At 37.4% G+C, this 13,818-nt stretch overlaps 1 protein-coding gene across 2 annotated transcripts in view; it reads left to right on the forward strand.

Annotated features, from left to right (window-relative positions):
* LOC137293537 (E3 ubiquitin-protein ligase FANCL-like) overlaps positions 1-13,613 on the forward strand; it is a 79,573-nt gene extending 65,960 nt beyond the window's left edge. For both annotated transcript variants that reach the window (XM_067824152.1, XM_067824153.1), the window contains 5 exons: positions 1,514-1,559; positions 5,844-5,925; positions 6,936-7,052; positions 10,100-10,171; positions 13,342-13,613. In XM_067824152.1, coding sequence (XP_067680253.1) covers positions 1,514-1,559; positions 5,844-5,925; positions 6,936-7,052; positions 10,100-10,171; positions 13,342-13,374 — 350 coding nt within the window. In that variant the 3' untranslated portion in view covers positions 13,375-13,613. The remainder of the gene's footprint in view (positions 1-1,513; positions 1,560-5,843; positions 5,926-6,935; positions 7,053-10,099; positions 10,172-13,341) is intronic.
* The last annotated feature ends 205 nt before the right edge of the window (positions 13,614-13,818 follow it).

Below are 13,818 nucleotides of genomic sequence, written 5' to 3' on the forward strand. Positions count from 1 at the left end.
CTGCTAGGAGAAACAACTAAGTTATGACTAAGTATTACCTGTGCCACATAATCTGTGTTGATGGTGATGACAAGTTTCTCACTGCAGTCAGTCTGCATGCAGCCTTAGTCTCTTCTTCAGGCAGATCTCCAAACATGTCGTCACCATGGTAGAAATGCAAGTGTAATATATTGCTCAGTGTTGACATATTTAAATGTTCATGTAAGTTTTAAGCATGATGAGTTGAGATTTAAGCTAAAGCCTTTTGTGCTCTGAACACATATACAGTAGCACTGAACTGGTGAACAGATTGAAGTGTTAATACCATTCTGCATGTATACTTAATATGTTGAAAGAAACAACTCTTGATTAGAGGTGAAACAACCCTTAATATGGGATGAATTGATCTCGTTTGAAAATGAGATGTAACAACCCGAATGAAATGACCTGTGTGAAACTACTTGTGCTGAAATGACCTGGAACCATTTCAACCATGTCCTCAGTCACTATATCAGTGGATGTCACTGCTAGGAGCTGTCACTTCTGTGCAGGATCTTACATTCAGAACTGTCTGTATTTAAAATACATGTAACATTGGATCAACCAACATTGAGAGATATTCACTCTTGTCTACAGATCTCCTGTTCAGGAATCTCACATGGTGGAATATTCCCTACAATGTCATCCATAGAACTCAATCAGGATGCCTCACCCAGTTCACCACCCACTGACAGATGCATTACCCACAGAATCATCTGTAGATGAGGCCAGTTCTCTAGGCTACTCAGCAACGAGCACTTCACCGTATTGTAACCATTTCTGAGTAGTAACTAACATCATTAGGCTAAGAGAACCCAATCATGGAGTTTGAGAACTTTATGATCTAACTGACTGTCTGAATTGCAGCATTTCCTCCAGATGCATCCAAGGGAAGAGCGTAATCCATGCAGCTGATGTTTTTCTGTTTAAGATCCTATCTATGGAATAGGAGCTGAATGCAGATGCCTTCCCACCATGTAGCAATCAAATGGAAACAACCCAATATAGAGCAGCAATAAACATTACAAAGTGATATCACAATGACCAAATGCTGGTCTATATGCCTGATATAGGTTTCCAACATGGTTTATGGGTGCTCTAAGCCTGTGTTGGATCTGGCAATCAAGTGTCAGATGGACATATTTGTGAAAATTCGAAAACTTTGTCAGCATTATTCATAATTCTTGAAACAGTACCCCAAACAGTGCAGGTAAAGACCCCAGCTATCTCAGAGTACTTTGTTTAAGGTACCCTGGAAAAGTTTTTCTTCTCTCTCTGTAAACTGTTAGCAGTGGCAACTCCTCCAGATACCCCCTCGGGGACTACTTGGAAGAAATCCAGCTCAACAATATGGAGTTAGCTAAAGTTAAGGATTCAGAAACAAGTTTAAGGATAAATAAAGATAATCAAGTGTTAGAGTATTCTAAAAATTATCATTATTGATAATGCTCATATTTTAAGTTACCTTCGGTGATGGTTCCTTATTTTTTTTCAGTTGTGGCTCCTTTAAGAGAACGACTCAACAAGAATGTGCATAAATGGTAAGTAACTATCTGATGTACTTCAACTGATTGACCATTAACTGACACTGACATCCCCACTTGCTTACACACAGATGGATGGTGTTGAATACTCTGCAATACAGAACAATGGTTTCCTCAAGATCATGTAGTTGGTAACTGATCCCATCCAACCACACTCTATCTCAGGCCCTCCTTCAGAGATAATACTGATGATGAAGCAGACTGAATGATCTTTCTCATACCACCAGGATAACAATGTTGGTTGCAGTTCCCCAAACTTATTCCTGTGTAAATACTTTTGAAGTCAACATTGCAATGTTATTCTGGATGCTCACAAGATATCACAGCAATGGTGGGGCAAAATGGAACGCTGAGACAGAGATTTTGTGAAGGGCTTGGCACAAGAATGCCTCTCAGAATCTGCTTCTCCACTTTTATTTAATGTAGTCTCAGCCACTCTGGAGACACAGGAATCCCTGTCATATCAGGCTAGGCATTTAAGTAAATGATTTAATATGCACCAAATAGCTCCCTGTAATCTTTTTGCAACAATGAAATTTCGTCTTTGTCCTCAAAACAGCAACATGTAGTTCAGGAAATTAAACTATGCACAATGCAACAACGACTACTTGTTGATTCCATGCTTCCTGGTATAAACCCACACCTGTTTGTTTCTTGTCATTTAATGCTGGATTAATGAATTTATTGCAGAAATTATGCTTGGATTAGAAGGAAAGAAAAGTGTTTTTACAATTGACACTGACATCTGTTTTCTTTTATTTGCATCAGTCACTTGAAGATGAAGTCAAACTTGAAAATGCTTGGTGTTGTTACCAAAATCAAATACATTGAAAGATATCTCTCCCATCTCTCTTATCTAACATAAAATCGGAGTCGTGCTTCACACACCTCAGTTATCGGTGTTAGTGTCCACACACAATGGTGCTTGCTACAAAGTAGCATTGCGGTTAGTCAAAGATATCAGATAGAGCATACTGGACAGAAAGAACCATGTAAAGGAATTAACTAGGTGCAGTAAGCACATGCAGTTAAGGGATCCGTGTTACCAAGTCAAGACATGAACAGCAGATATCCTGGTGGATTTCCAGAACTATTCAATGGACTGGGTTATGTGCTTGGAAAACATCACATTGAACTATTGGGTGGTGTAACACCTGTAGTTCTTCTGACAAGAAAAGTGCCATCGGCCGTGTTGGATCAGACGAGTTCAGCCGAAGGGAGAAGTATTGTCTTTTCAGACAGATCAATTATCTGGTTGAACAGCATGCTCACTGTACTCAAACTATGCAAAATGTGTATTCACATAAAGATCTCAAAGACCTTAACAAGGCAGTGAACAGTAACATTCACTGTGGAATTCACTCTTTTATCCACTGTGGAAATAATCATGTCACACTTTCCTGGCTCTAAAACATGAATTATTCTGGAATCTGAGCGCTTGCTCTGGCAGATATAACTTGAACAAGTAACTTGCCTCACATGAATATTGAAATCTTATTTTATTGGAAACAGTACATTTAAGACGTCAGTCGGCAAGAAAACATATTGGGGTGTAGTTGTAAATGTTATTTTATCACTCACTCTACATTTCAGACACCAGTCTTGACATAGGAAACTGTACATTGAGAACACCAGTCGACAAGAAAACAGCTAGGGATGTAGTTGTAAATGTTATTTTATCGCTAACTGTACATTGAAGACACCAGTTGACAAGAAAACAGCTAGGGGTGCAGTTGTAAATGTTATTTTTTGGAAAATGTACATTGAAGACACCAGTTGACAAGGAAACAGCTAGGGGTGCAGTTGTAAATGTTATTTTATCGCTAACTGTACATTGAAGACACCAGTTGACAAGAAAACAGCTAGGGGTGCAGTTGTAAATGTTATTTTTGTACATTGAAGACACCAGTCGACAAGAAAACAGCTAGGGGTGCAGTTGTAAATGTTATTTTTTGGAAAATGTACATTGAAGACACCAGTTGACAAGAAAACAGCTAGGGGTGCAGTTGTAAATGTTATTTTATCGCTAACTGTACATTGAAGACACCAGTTGACAAGAAAACAGCTAGGGGTGCAGTTGTAAATGTTATTTTATTGCTAACTGTACATTGAAGACACCAGTTGACAAGAAAACAGCTAGGGGTGCAGTTGTAAATGTTATTTTATCGCTAACTGTATATTGAAGACACCAGTTGACAAGAAAACAGCTAGGGGTGCAGTTGTAAATGTTATTTTTTGGAAACTGTACATTGAAGACACCAGTTGACAAAACAGCTAGGGGTGCAGTTGTAAATGTTATTTTTGGGAAACTGTACATTGAAGACACCAGTTGACAAAACAGCTAGGGGTGCAGTTGTAAATGTTATTTTTGGGAAACTGTACATTGAAGACACCAGTTGACAAGAAAACAGCTAGGGGTGCAGTTGTAAATGTTTATTTTTGGAAACTGTACATTGAAGACACCAGTTGACAAGGAAGAGATAGGGGTGCAGTTGTAAATGTTAACCAAACCAGTGTACAGTCAGGCCGCGTTAGTCCGGACCCCGACAATCCGATTCCCGCGATATCTGAACAATAGCTAGCTGTAACGAATCTTGTTTACTATGTAAACTCATTACCTGTTGATTCAGTAATCCGGTGCTACACTCTCCGTATCCGAACGTTAATCAGCGGTAACAGATTAGCTAATTACACATAGTTTTGCTTCATTAATCCGGCGGTACATCAAAAAGGTTGGGATAATCCCTTCACACCATGAGCCCCATTCAGTGGTAATTGTTAAGTGACACTTGCGAGTTGAAGATGTCGTTAGTTTGTGATTTTAATCAATTAATAGGTCTCACGTTTGGTTAGTTGGAGTAATACCTGTCATGCTTACTTCCTGTATAAAACACTGATCGTGTCAAAATGAGATCACCTGACGCTTGTCAGTCATAATGGTAAGTCCCGCCCCTACGCGTAAAAGATGTGAAATTACTGCAGCACAAAAAAAAAAATAATAATAAAAGAGAAAACCCTTAAGCCAATTTTGATCTATGTGTAAACATTTTGGTCAAGAATTCGGACAGTCTATCGGCAAGAGCACAATTTCGGACATCGGATATGTTTTGTGATTGGCTATGATCATTTGAGAGACAGATGCAATCATGTGGTTGACACGTGATCTTACTTCGTAACAATGCTGCCAGTCACAAGTATGCCAGTGTCAAACTGACCAACGTGAAAGGTGATGTCTTGCCCCCAAACACCACATCGCACATTCAGCCAACTTGTATACATTCGTATTTTTTTTGTATTGCCATGTCAAAGGGAAGTAACCCTACTGTAGTTGTGTTCATGAAAGTTCGTTTCAGTAGTCCGTACGTTTCACTATCCGAACGTTTTTGATGAAAAACAGAAGTGTTCGGATTAACGCGGCCTGACTGTATACACTTTCACAGATATCTAGATGATCTCCAAACTTCATAATTGATACCAGTTTAGAAATCTCTCTTCCTGCTTTCTTTGGGATTTGGTGGGGCTTTTCGCATGCTTGTGGACAAGTCAGTGCATCACCTTGAGAAATTTCAGAATCAATGTGAGCTATGGGTGTATGAACATTAGATGAAACTCCAAGAACAAGTAGGGTTGGCCTATTTTAATGCTTTTGGAGACAGAAGTGTGCTGAAGTCAGTGGGGATCTTATGTTATCTCAAAGAAATTATTCAACTTATGGTAATACCACTTCTTCCTCATCTTGGACCAGGAACTTGGTTCCAGGACAATATTGTTGTCCGATGATACCAGTGTGGTGATTTCCTGCAGAATATTCAGCATAAGTTACTTTTGCATGGCTTAGTTTTGAGTGAACTGTTTTAGGGGTACATGACTTTGATTATTCGAGGAACTTAATCATACCTCTCCACAATATTTTTTTAATTTTGTTTTCCATTTTTTTTGACAACTTTTTTTATGACAGTCTTCCAACCACTAGTTCACTCAGTGCTTCAAATGCAACTTGGATACAGGCATGGTGCTCTATGATGATATCTCAACAGAGTAGCTAGCTGCTTGGACCACATGGTTGGTTTTCTCTTTCTGAAGAAGAGGGGTGTAAGGTAAAGGGTGATATGGTGACGTAACACACTCATGCAAGACAGTACATTTTGTATATTTGCCAGGCTTCTTCTTGTACCATTACTGTTATCTGCCTCCATAATTCAAAGAATGTAGTATTCTTTGTTTATTCTCATGTACATTAAAAGAAATCGCTTCTTCTCATTCTTCTCATTTGCCTTTTAGGAATGTTGATTGCAGTCTCCTGGAAAATCTTCAGACAGTACTTGAAACAACCTTGCCATCACCCAAGACCTCCTGTCGAGAGGTAAGAGCAGTGATGTGACTTCCAGACCACTTGGGATATAAACAAATGTGAAATTAAAATTTGACATGTGTGATATGGAAAATCTGCCAAATCTTATCATCATTATTCGTATGCCATCATTTTGAACTGAAAATATTCTGCTTTGTTGATATGAGAGACGATAGGATTTTCATCACTGCAGTTGATCTACATAAGCACAAACATGTTCTTTAACCTGGCATGTCATATGGGTTACGGGATTTCTCCGTTTCATATCTGCAAGATTTCTTCTTTGTTTTTGAATCTTTCTTACCATTTTTGTCAACCTCATTTTCTGGATAATGTTCACAGGAACATGTTCCTCTTGATGCATAATATCCAAATTTCATATCCTCAAAACATGCATGGTGTAAACAACTACAGTCCCAACACCCTGACATCAGAAATAATCTCAGGGCAATATCGTGCTTATCAAAGAAGCAGGCTGTGTTAAAGAAGAGTAGTCCCACCTCACTAGTGAACATAGAAGGTTGTGTTAAAGAAGAGTAGCCCCACCTCTCTAGTGAACACAGCAGGCTGTGTTAAAGGAAAGTAGCCCCACCTAACTAGTGAACATAGGAGGTTGTGTTCGAGAACAGTAGTCCCACCTCACTAGTGAACATAGAAAGTTATGTTAAAGAAGAGTAGTCCCACCTCACTAGTGAACATAACACTCAATAGATACATCTGTAATTAACTCATGTTGAGAAAAATGGTATCTGACACACAGAGACACATGTGTCCCACATTTCTCTTCGGATCTAACAGACACAGTGGTAGTAGACCTATAGCACATAGATGATGAGGTAGCCTAGAAATGTAGTTTGTCATTATTATTCTAGTCCAGGAACTGTTCTGCAAGATCTCTGACACATGATTTAACCTTTTGTGAATGGTTTCAATAAGTGCCCCCATTGTTAGTTTACTAACTGTTCAAGGTGCTTATTAAATTCACTATGCTAATTAAAATATTACTTAAATGCCTCTTCCAGAAATTCACCCTTGAATGTGGAATTTGCTACTCCTACAGACTTGGCGAGGCTATTCCTGACAATGTGTGTGGTGATCAGTGTTGTGGGCAGACCTTTCATCATCAGTGTCTCTATGAGGTACTTAAATTGTTTCATTGCTTTCTGAAACATAGTTACATCATTCCAAGAAATAGGGTGTCATCATGTTTATATGATATTTGAAAACTGTCTTCCACATGATAAGAAAGTGATGATAGCAGACTTGACAAGAAGCAAGAATGCCTGTGCATGTCATTTCTTTCTTCTGTGAGCTTTCTTCATCTTATAAAGTTGTCAAATCTGTTATTTACGTGTTGCTGTGGTGGATGCAGTTTTGAGAAGGGGATGCAGAATTTGATAACTTTGTGATAGACAAGGACTTCTGAATGCACAGATACATGCTAGTAATCAGCTGGAGTAACATATGGTCCAGTATAAGTATCCAGTATCTGGTCAAATCCTTATAAATACTTTTTATAAGGCTCCTGTTATGGATTAATGATTTGAACTCCCATTTATATGTGCCTCTGATCTGTCGCTCAGTTTAAGTGTATCTTCATTTGACATATAGTTCTTGTAAGACTAATTAGTTTGCGGTACAACTGAAGAAGACTTTTTTTTCATTTTCTTAACTTATATATAGAGTTCATGGTGTTGGCATCTTGTTTTGTGCTAGGCGCTTGGAATACTTGTGGCATCGACGTCATCAAACCAAGCACATGGTTGACCACCCATAAACACTCAACAAAAAAATAACCATCCTCTTCCCACATGGGTTACTCAAGTCATATTTTGCCACATAGTATCGCTGTGTTGTGGTGCAAGTGATTGGTTACAATCAGATTAAGTTCTGCAATCAGCGACGTGTCAAAAACTGATCATTCACTAAGCCTTGGTAATACTTCCCCTTCGCTCTTCTTCAAGACAGAACACAGTCATGTAATGGCAGATCAGTGGTGTCTCTATTGCCCTCATTGACAACGGACGGGCTAGCCATTAAATGTAGTGTGTCACATCAGCTTAAGTCATCAGAAGAGGAGGGATATTTGTGGCCCCACTTTCTATTGCTAGTTTTTGATTTTCAGTTAAACATGAAACACCCAAATAATCCTTCACATATTAATCAACTAACTCCATGGCGACCGCCATATTGTGTGTAAGTCGATGTAACACGTGTTCTGATTGGATAGAAAAAAGGGAGGTAATTCATGTTGCCATTTTATGCTGCCAGAATCATGAAATATGGCTTAATTAGAACAGAGGTTACATGTGAAGATATGATTTGAGCAACCTCTGTGAGAAGAGAATGGAAAGTACCTGCATCAGACACACACTCCTCCAACCGCTCCCAAACAGCAACAATGAAAGGGACCACAATCCCTGGACCAAGGACAAATAGTGTGTCAACACTGGTTCGGGATCATTGTGCTACATCCAGCAAGGTGACGTATTATCACGTTACAACATTGACAATGACGCAAGCAAGCATGAGAGATGGTGTATACAATAGTGGGACTGTGTCCTGTTCATTGATGAGTTCATGTTTATGTTAAACAGAGTTGGTGGCCTTGCATGAGTGTATCATTGACGGGGCAAGGCACTACTCTGACAAATGTGTTATGAAGGTTGAACAGTTTGAAGGTGACTGAGGCAGAATAACGGCCATGCAAAGTACAGATTATTGCTGGCATTCTGATTGCTATCAGGATGAGGTGCTTCAACCTCTTAAGGCTCTTAAGGCAACATGGATTGGGACTTACTGACGTTTTCTGGCTCAGAACTGTTGCTGTTTTACCCTGGCCAACCAGTTCCCTAGACATGTTCTCCATTGAGCATGTATGGGATGAAATGAACCAATGCTTTGTGATGGTCACCAAATGCCCTTGCAATGCTCCAGCAACTGCTACAACATCTTCGTCACATCTGGGACAATATCCCACATATCCCACAGTGTTGCCATACACGATACACTTCCATTCGACGGAGGTGTGATGTCTGTATCAACAGACCTGGTGGTCATGCCTGGTATTAGAATGTTCACTGTGATTTTTAGCCTTACAACATTCACATGGCCTTCTTACCATTTGCAAATGTGTCTATTCCAAGATTATGATCAACATTCACAAACCAAATGTCTTTCTGTACATTGAATGTACTTGTTTTGCATTTTGTTTCTTATGTTTTCTTTATATCACTTTGAACTTATCTTGTTTTTGTGGGTATTAAATTGCACTCTGGGTGACCTTCTGTACACATTTATATTTTCCACAGCAGAACTTTAAAACTTCTCACTATTTCTTTCTCAGACATGGCACATAGATTGGTCTGGTGTTGTACTAGTGCCTTTAGGTAGTTTTGGAATGCTGAATAAAATCTTTTTTTACATTTCCATGGTAACAAGTTCAAATTTGACTGAATTTGGTGGGTGTGCTCTTTTCCAGACCAGAACTTCAAAACCGTTTACTATTTCTTCACCACACTTGGCAAATAGATAGATCTGGTGATCTACTGGTGCCTTTTGGTAGTTTTGGATTTTTTAATAAAATATATTTCTGCAGTTCCATGGCAACAAGTTTGATTTTGGTCTTAGTACTCTTTTCCGGAGGAGAACTGTAAAACCTTTCAATATTTCTTTCTCAACCTTGGCACATATAGATAGATCTTGTGGTGTACTGGTACCTTTTGGTAGTTTTGGAATTCTGAAAAAAATATGTTTCTGCGTTTCGATGACAACAAGTTTGACTTTGAATTTGGTCTTAGGACTCTTTTCTGGAGAAGAACACTAAAACCTTTCAACTTTTCTTCCTCAAACTTGGTACATAGAATGGTCTGGTAGTTTTGGAATTTTGAATAAAAAGTTTTTGGCATTTCCATGTTGGACTTTGAATTTTGTGGGTGTGCTCTTTTCCTGAGGAGAACTCTAAAACTGTTCACTATTTCTAAACCAGACTTGGCACATAGATTGATCTTGTCATGTACTGGTGCCTTTTGGTAGTTTTGTCATGTTAAAATCATTCAAGAATATGAAATCTTGAGCCTGCTACCTGTTGCTACCACTTATTTGACAGACTCCATTGTCATTTTGATTGTAAAAATATAACTATTTGTTCTTACGTTATGTTTGTTGATGCCTTCTGTGTTACTAGTGGTTACGTGGATTACCATCCAGCCGACAGAGCTTTAACCGGATCTATGGAGAGTGCCCCTTCTGTAGCAAGGTAAGGTAAGGTAGCAGTTCAGCACCATTGTACAAGGTTTCTGAAACTGTTGTTATTTACCATGGAAATTGTTCGAGGTAGCCAAGCACTGCTTGATTGTGCGAGACTACTGTTTGGTCAAGGCTGGTTATTCACATCAATAGAAACCAGTAATTTATGGCTTTTGTCAAGAAGGATTTTCAGAATTCACAGACAAATAATAATGACCAGAGACACTCTTGTCAAATGAAATCTTCTTGTACCCAGTGCAGCCTCAGGTATAAACCTTGTTGCACCGAGCAAAAACAGGTTTCACCTGCTGCTCAATATAAAATTATATGTATTGCTTAGGTTTTGGTTCTTATTGTGTAGAACATCACTGTAACAAAAATGTTTGGGGTCTGATGAGATCATTTTATTTTAAAGAATACAATTTCATAACATGAACATTAGGTCTGACTAGTCACTGCAGCAAACCAGTTTTGCACACTTTTGAACAAATATCTTCAGGACTTCTGAATATCCTCAAGGGAGATCAAAGGCAGTGTTAACTTGCTTTGTTAACACAAAAACAATAATAACAAAATAATCATAATAAAAGTGTGCAAAATATATTTTGCATGCATGTTTTGGACGCATAAATTCTGGTCTACTTAGTTTTAAAAAGTACCTTAAAACAGCAAAAAAATGAAAATTTCATGAGCAAAAGATTTGGACTACATATTAATGATTTTATTTCTGCATTCACTCATCCAAAACCTACCATGAACACTGACAGGTATGTTTGCACATACAATTTTGGACAGAAGATTGACATATACAGCTTTCCAAAACTGATAGCAGGTAAAAAAGAAGTGGTAATTTCAACAAAGTGAAAAAAAAAGACTTTTAGTGAAATTGTGGATTCAGTTTAAATGTTCACAGTAATGCAAGCAGTCATGATAAGCATTAATGGTCTGTATCTGCTAACTGACAAATTAACATCACAGTCATTATAAACAGTGCACACAGATTAATGATATGGGTTAGAACTGGTCAGCAATCCATTCTTCACATAAATGGCAAGGAAGCAACTGATGGGATCATCAAACTCATTGGCTTGGTTAACACATCGTCATAGGCAGTAAACAGTCTAAAATCATGTTACCATGTAAATGTGGATGATTTTAATTCTTGCCAACAAAAAATATTTGAGCGTGTGCTCACGTCATTGTTATCCTTTGGTGGTTGTCATCATTGGAAAATTGTTTTGGATATCTCTACACACTGGGGATCTGTACTTGTGTTCCAGTTTACATTCAACATTATCCCATTTATCCTTGTCAAAACTGTTTTTGTCCTAATAATAAAAATGTTGCTTAAAAAAAAATATTAAAATATTGAAACAATTCACTGTTTATTACAAGGGAGGAGTGCAGAGAAAGACACAACCAGCTGTTCGAGAAGCATGTGTACAAGTGCTGAGAAAGTTATTTATTCCTTAACCCGTGCTGTGCTGTCTCCATGCTGCCTCACCAACCTGGCTGTCCTTTTCTCTGCACTCCTCCCTTTTAACAAATAGTGAACTGTGTCAATATTTTAATGATAGTTTGTTAAACAACTTCTTTACTTGAAGGAAAAATATTTTGCGAAAACCTCACAGAGTTGGTATGATGCTCTGTTTATGATCAGCATATCATTGAGTATGTTATGTTTATTAGTTTTCGAGTTAGACTGCAATTCATCAGTCCACTTTGAGCCAAACGGACTCAAGTGTTACACACAATTGTCTCTGTTCTGCAGAAAGAGTTAGTGAGAAACAGATCCTCACTAAGGCTGGGCGCATTTCTTGGTGGAACATTTAATTAAACCCTGAGAAATCTGGCTCACAGTTCACACATGTATTCTGTAATAAATTTGTTCTGACAGTTTTGTTTAACAGTCTTTTCCAGGAAGTTTTATGTGATAGTCAGTATTAGTTCCAGAAATGTACAAATTCAGTATTCCATGGAAAGATAATGATGGTTGGATCTAATGAATCATTTATTGGGAACCCCAAATTGTTTTGAATGTTATGTAAAGATGGATGTACAACTTCCTGTTAATTGTGACTTTAGGAACTGTGTAATCTTTTCCCATGTATTCATGCATAGCATTGAGCATTACTAGCTATGTTGTTTATAACTATGACTGACATCCAATCCTGCTGTCAGACTTTTTGAGTGATCAGTATTAAATACCTTATACTATTCTAAAAGTTCCAATTACGAATATCTAGTAATGTTTTATGAATCATCGAGGTAAGTCACCTGTTCATGCACCTTCCCATCAGCAGACAGCTAGAACAAAGCAGAAAGTTATGGTTGAAGGCAGTTACAGAATTAGATGTTTGTAATTAATTAATTGGTATGCTAAATTACCCCCAGAGATGATTCACCATTATTGATAGTGATATAATAAATAAATAAATAAATAAATAAATAAATAAATAAATAAATAAATAAATAAAATAAATAAATAAATAAATAAATAAATAAATAAATAAATAAATAAATAAATAAATAAATAAAAATAAATAAATAAATAAATAAAAATAAATAAATAAATAAATAAATAAATAAATAAATAAATAAATAAGGATGTTATTGGACAGTTTCTCCTGATATTACTACCTGAAAATAACTGTGACAGTTTTCTCAGACACAAATATAAGATCCAGTCTAGGTTATTCTGATACTGACAGTCTTATAGTCAATTTCAATTCAAGGAGAAATAATACTGTCCAAAAGGCTGTAATATTTAGTTGATCAAATGTCACATTTCTGCTGTGTCACAATTGGACTGGTGCTTTGTTTTAGATGAGAATTCTTTGTTTTAGATGTGAATTGTTGTACTTATGTGAATTGTTGTACTTATGTGAATTGTTGTACTTATGTGAATTGTCAGCATAAGAGCATAGTATGTTCATATGCTCCCTCCTCAAAGCTATTTCAAACATTTTCAACAAATTCTGAGATTATAGGCCAGTTTCTGATAACTGATTCAGATATGTAATTATCTAATCATAAGAGCATTGGAGAATTCTCAATCAGGCCTTTTTAAAGCTTTCAAGTGATCAAACATCTTAAACATCTTTGTCTTTTGTTGCTGTTTCATCCTTGAAGTTTCACCTTGAACACAACACCCATCAGACGTTTAATTTTGTTTTACAGCCAATCACAGTCAAGATAGACGTGTCTTTTTGATGGTGGATTGATTCAGAAGACTACACTTTTCTTTCAAGCCCGCACAGCTGATGCAGGAGATTGGTACAGCATGGAAGCTTGAAATCAGATGCCAAATTCAAAAGGACTGGTCAGTTATCTTAGGGGTTGATAGGTCAGTACCTAAAATTTACCAGTCCTCATGATCGCTAATAACAAATCTACATGTGTAACAGATCTACATGTGTACAAAATATGAAGTAAACATGTCATACCTTGCAGAGTTTTTATTTATTTTATGAAAGGTTTACATGCAACAGGATTTAACATGCATGAATGGTATGCATTCTGAAAAGATCACTACATATTTTACAAGAGCAGGTTCAGCTAGTGATGTATGTCAAAATGACACAGATCCCATAACAAGAAAACCAAATGGTTTTTCTCATAGCACGTGACTATCACACATTACATCGTTTGCAGGGG

The sequence above is a fragment of the Haliotis asinina genome, chromosome 8 (genome assembly GCF_037392515.1).
Source record: "Haliotis asinina isolate JCU_RB_2024 chromosome 8, JCU_Hal_asi_v2, whole genome shotgun sequence".
Lineage (NCBI taxonomy): Eukaryota > Metazoa > Mollusca > Gastropoda > Lepetellida > Haliotidae > Haliotis > Haliotis asinina.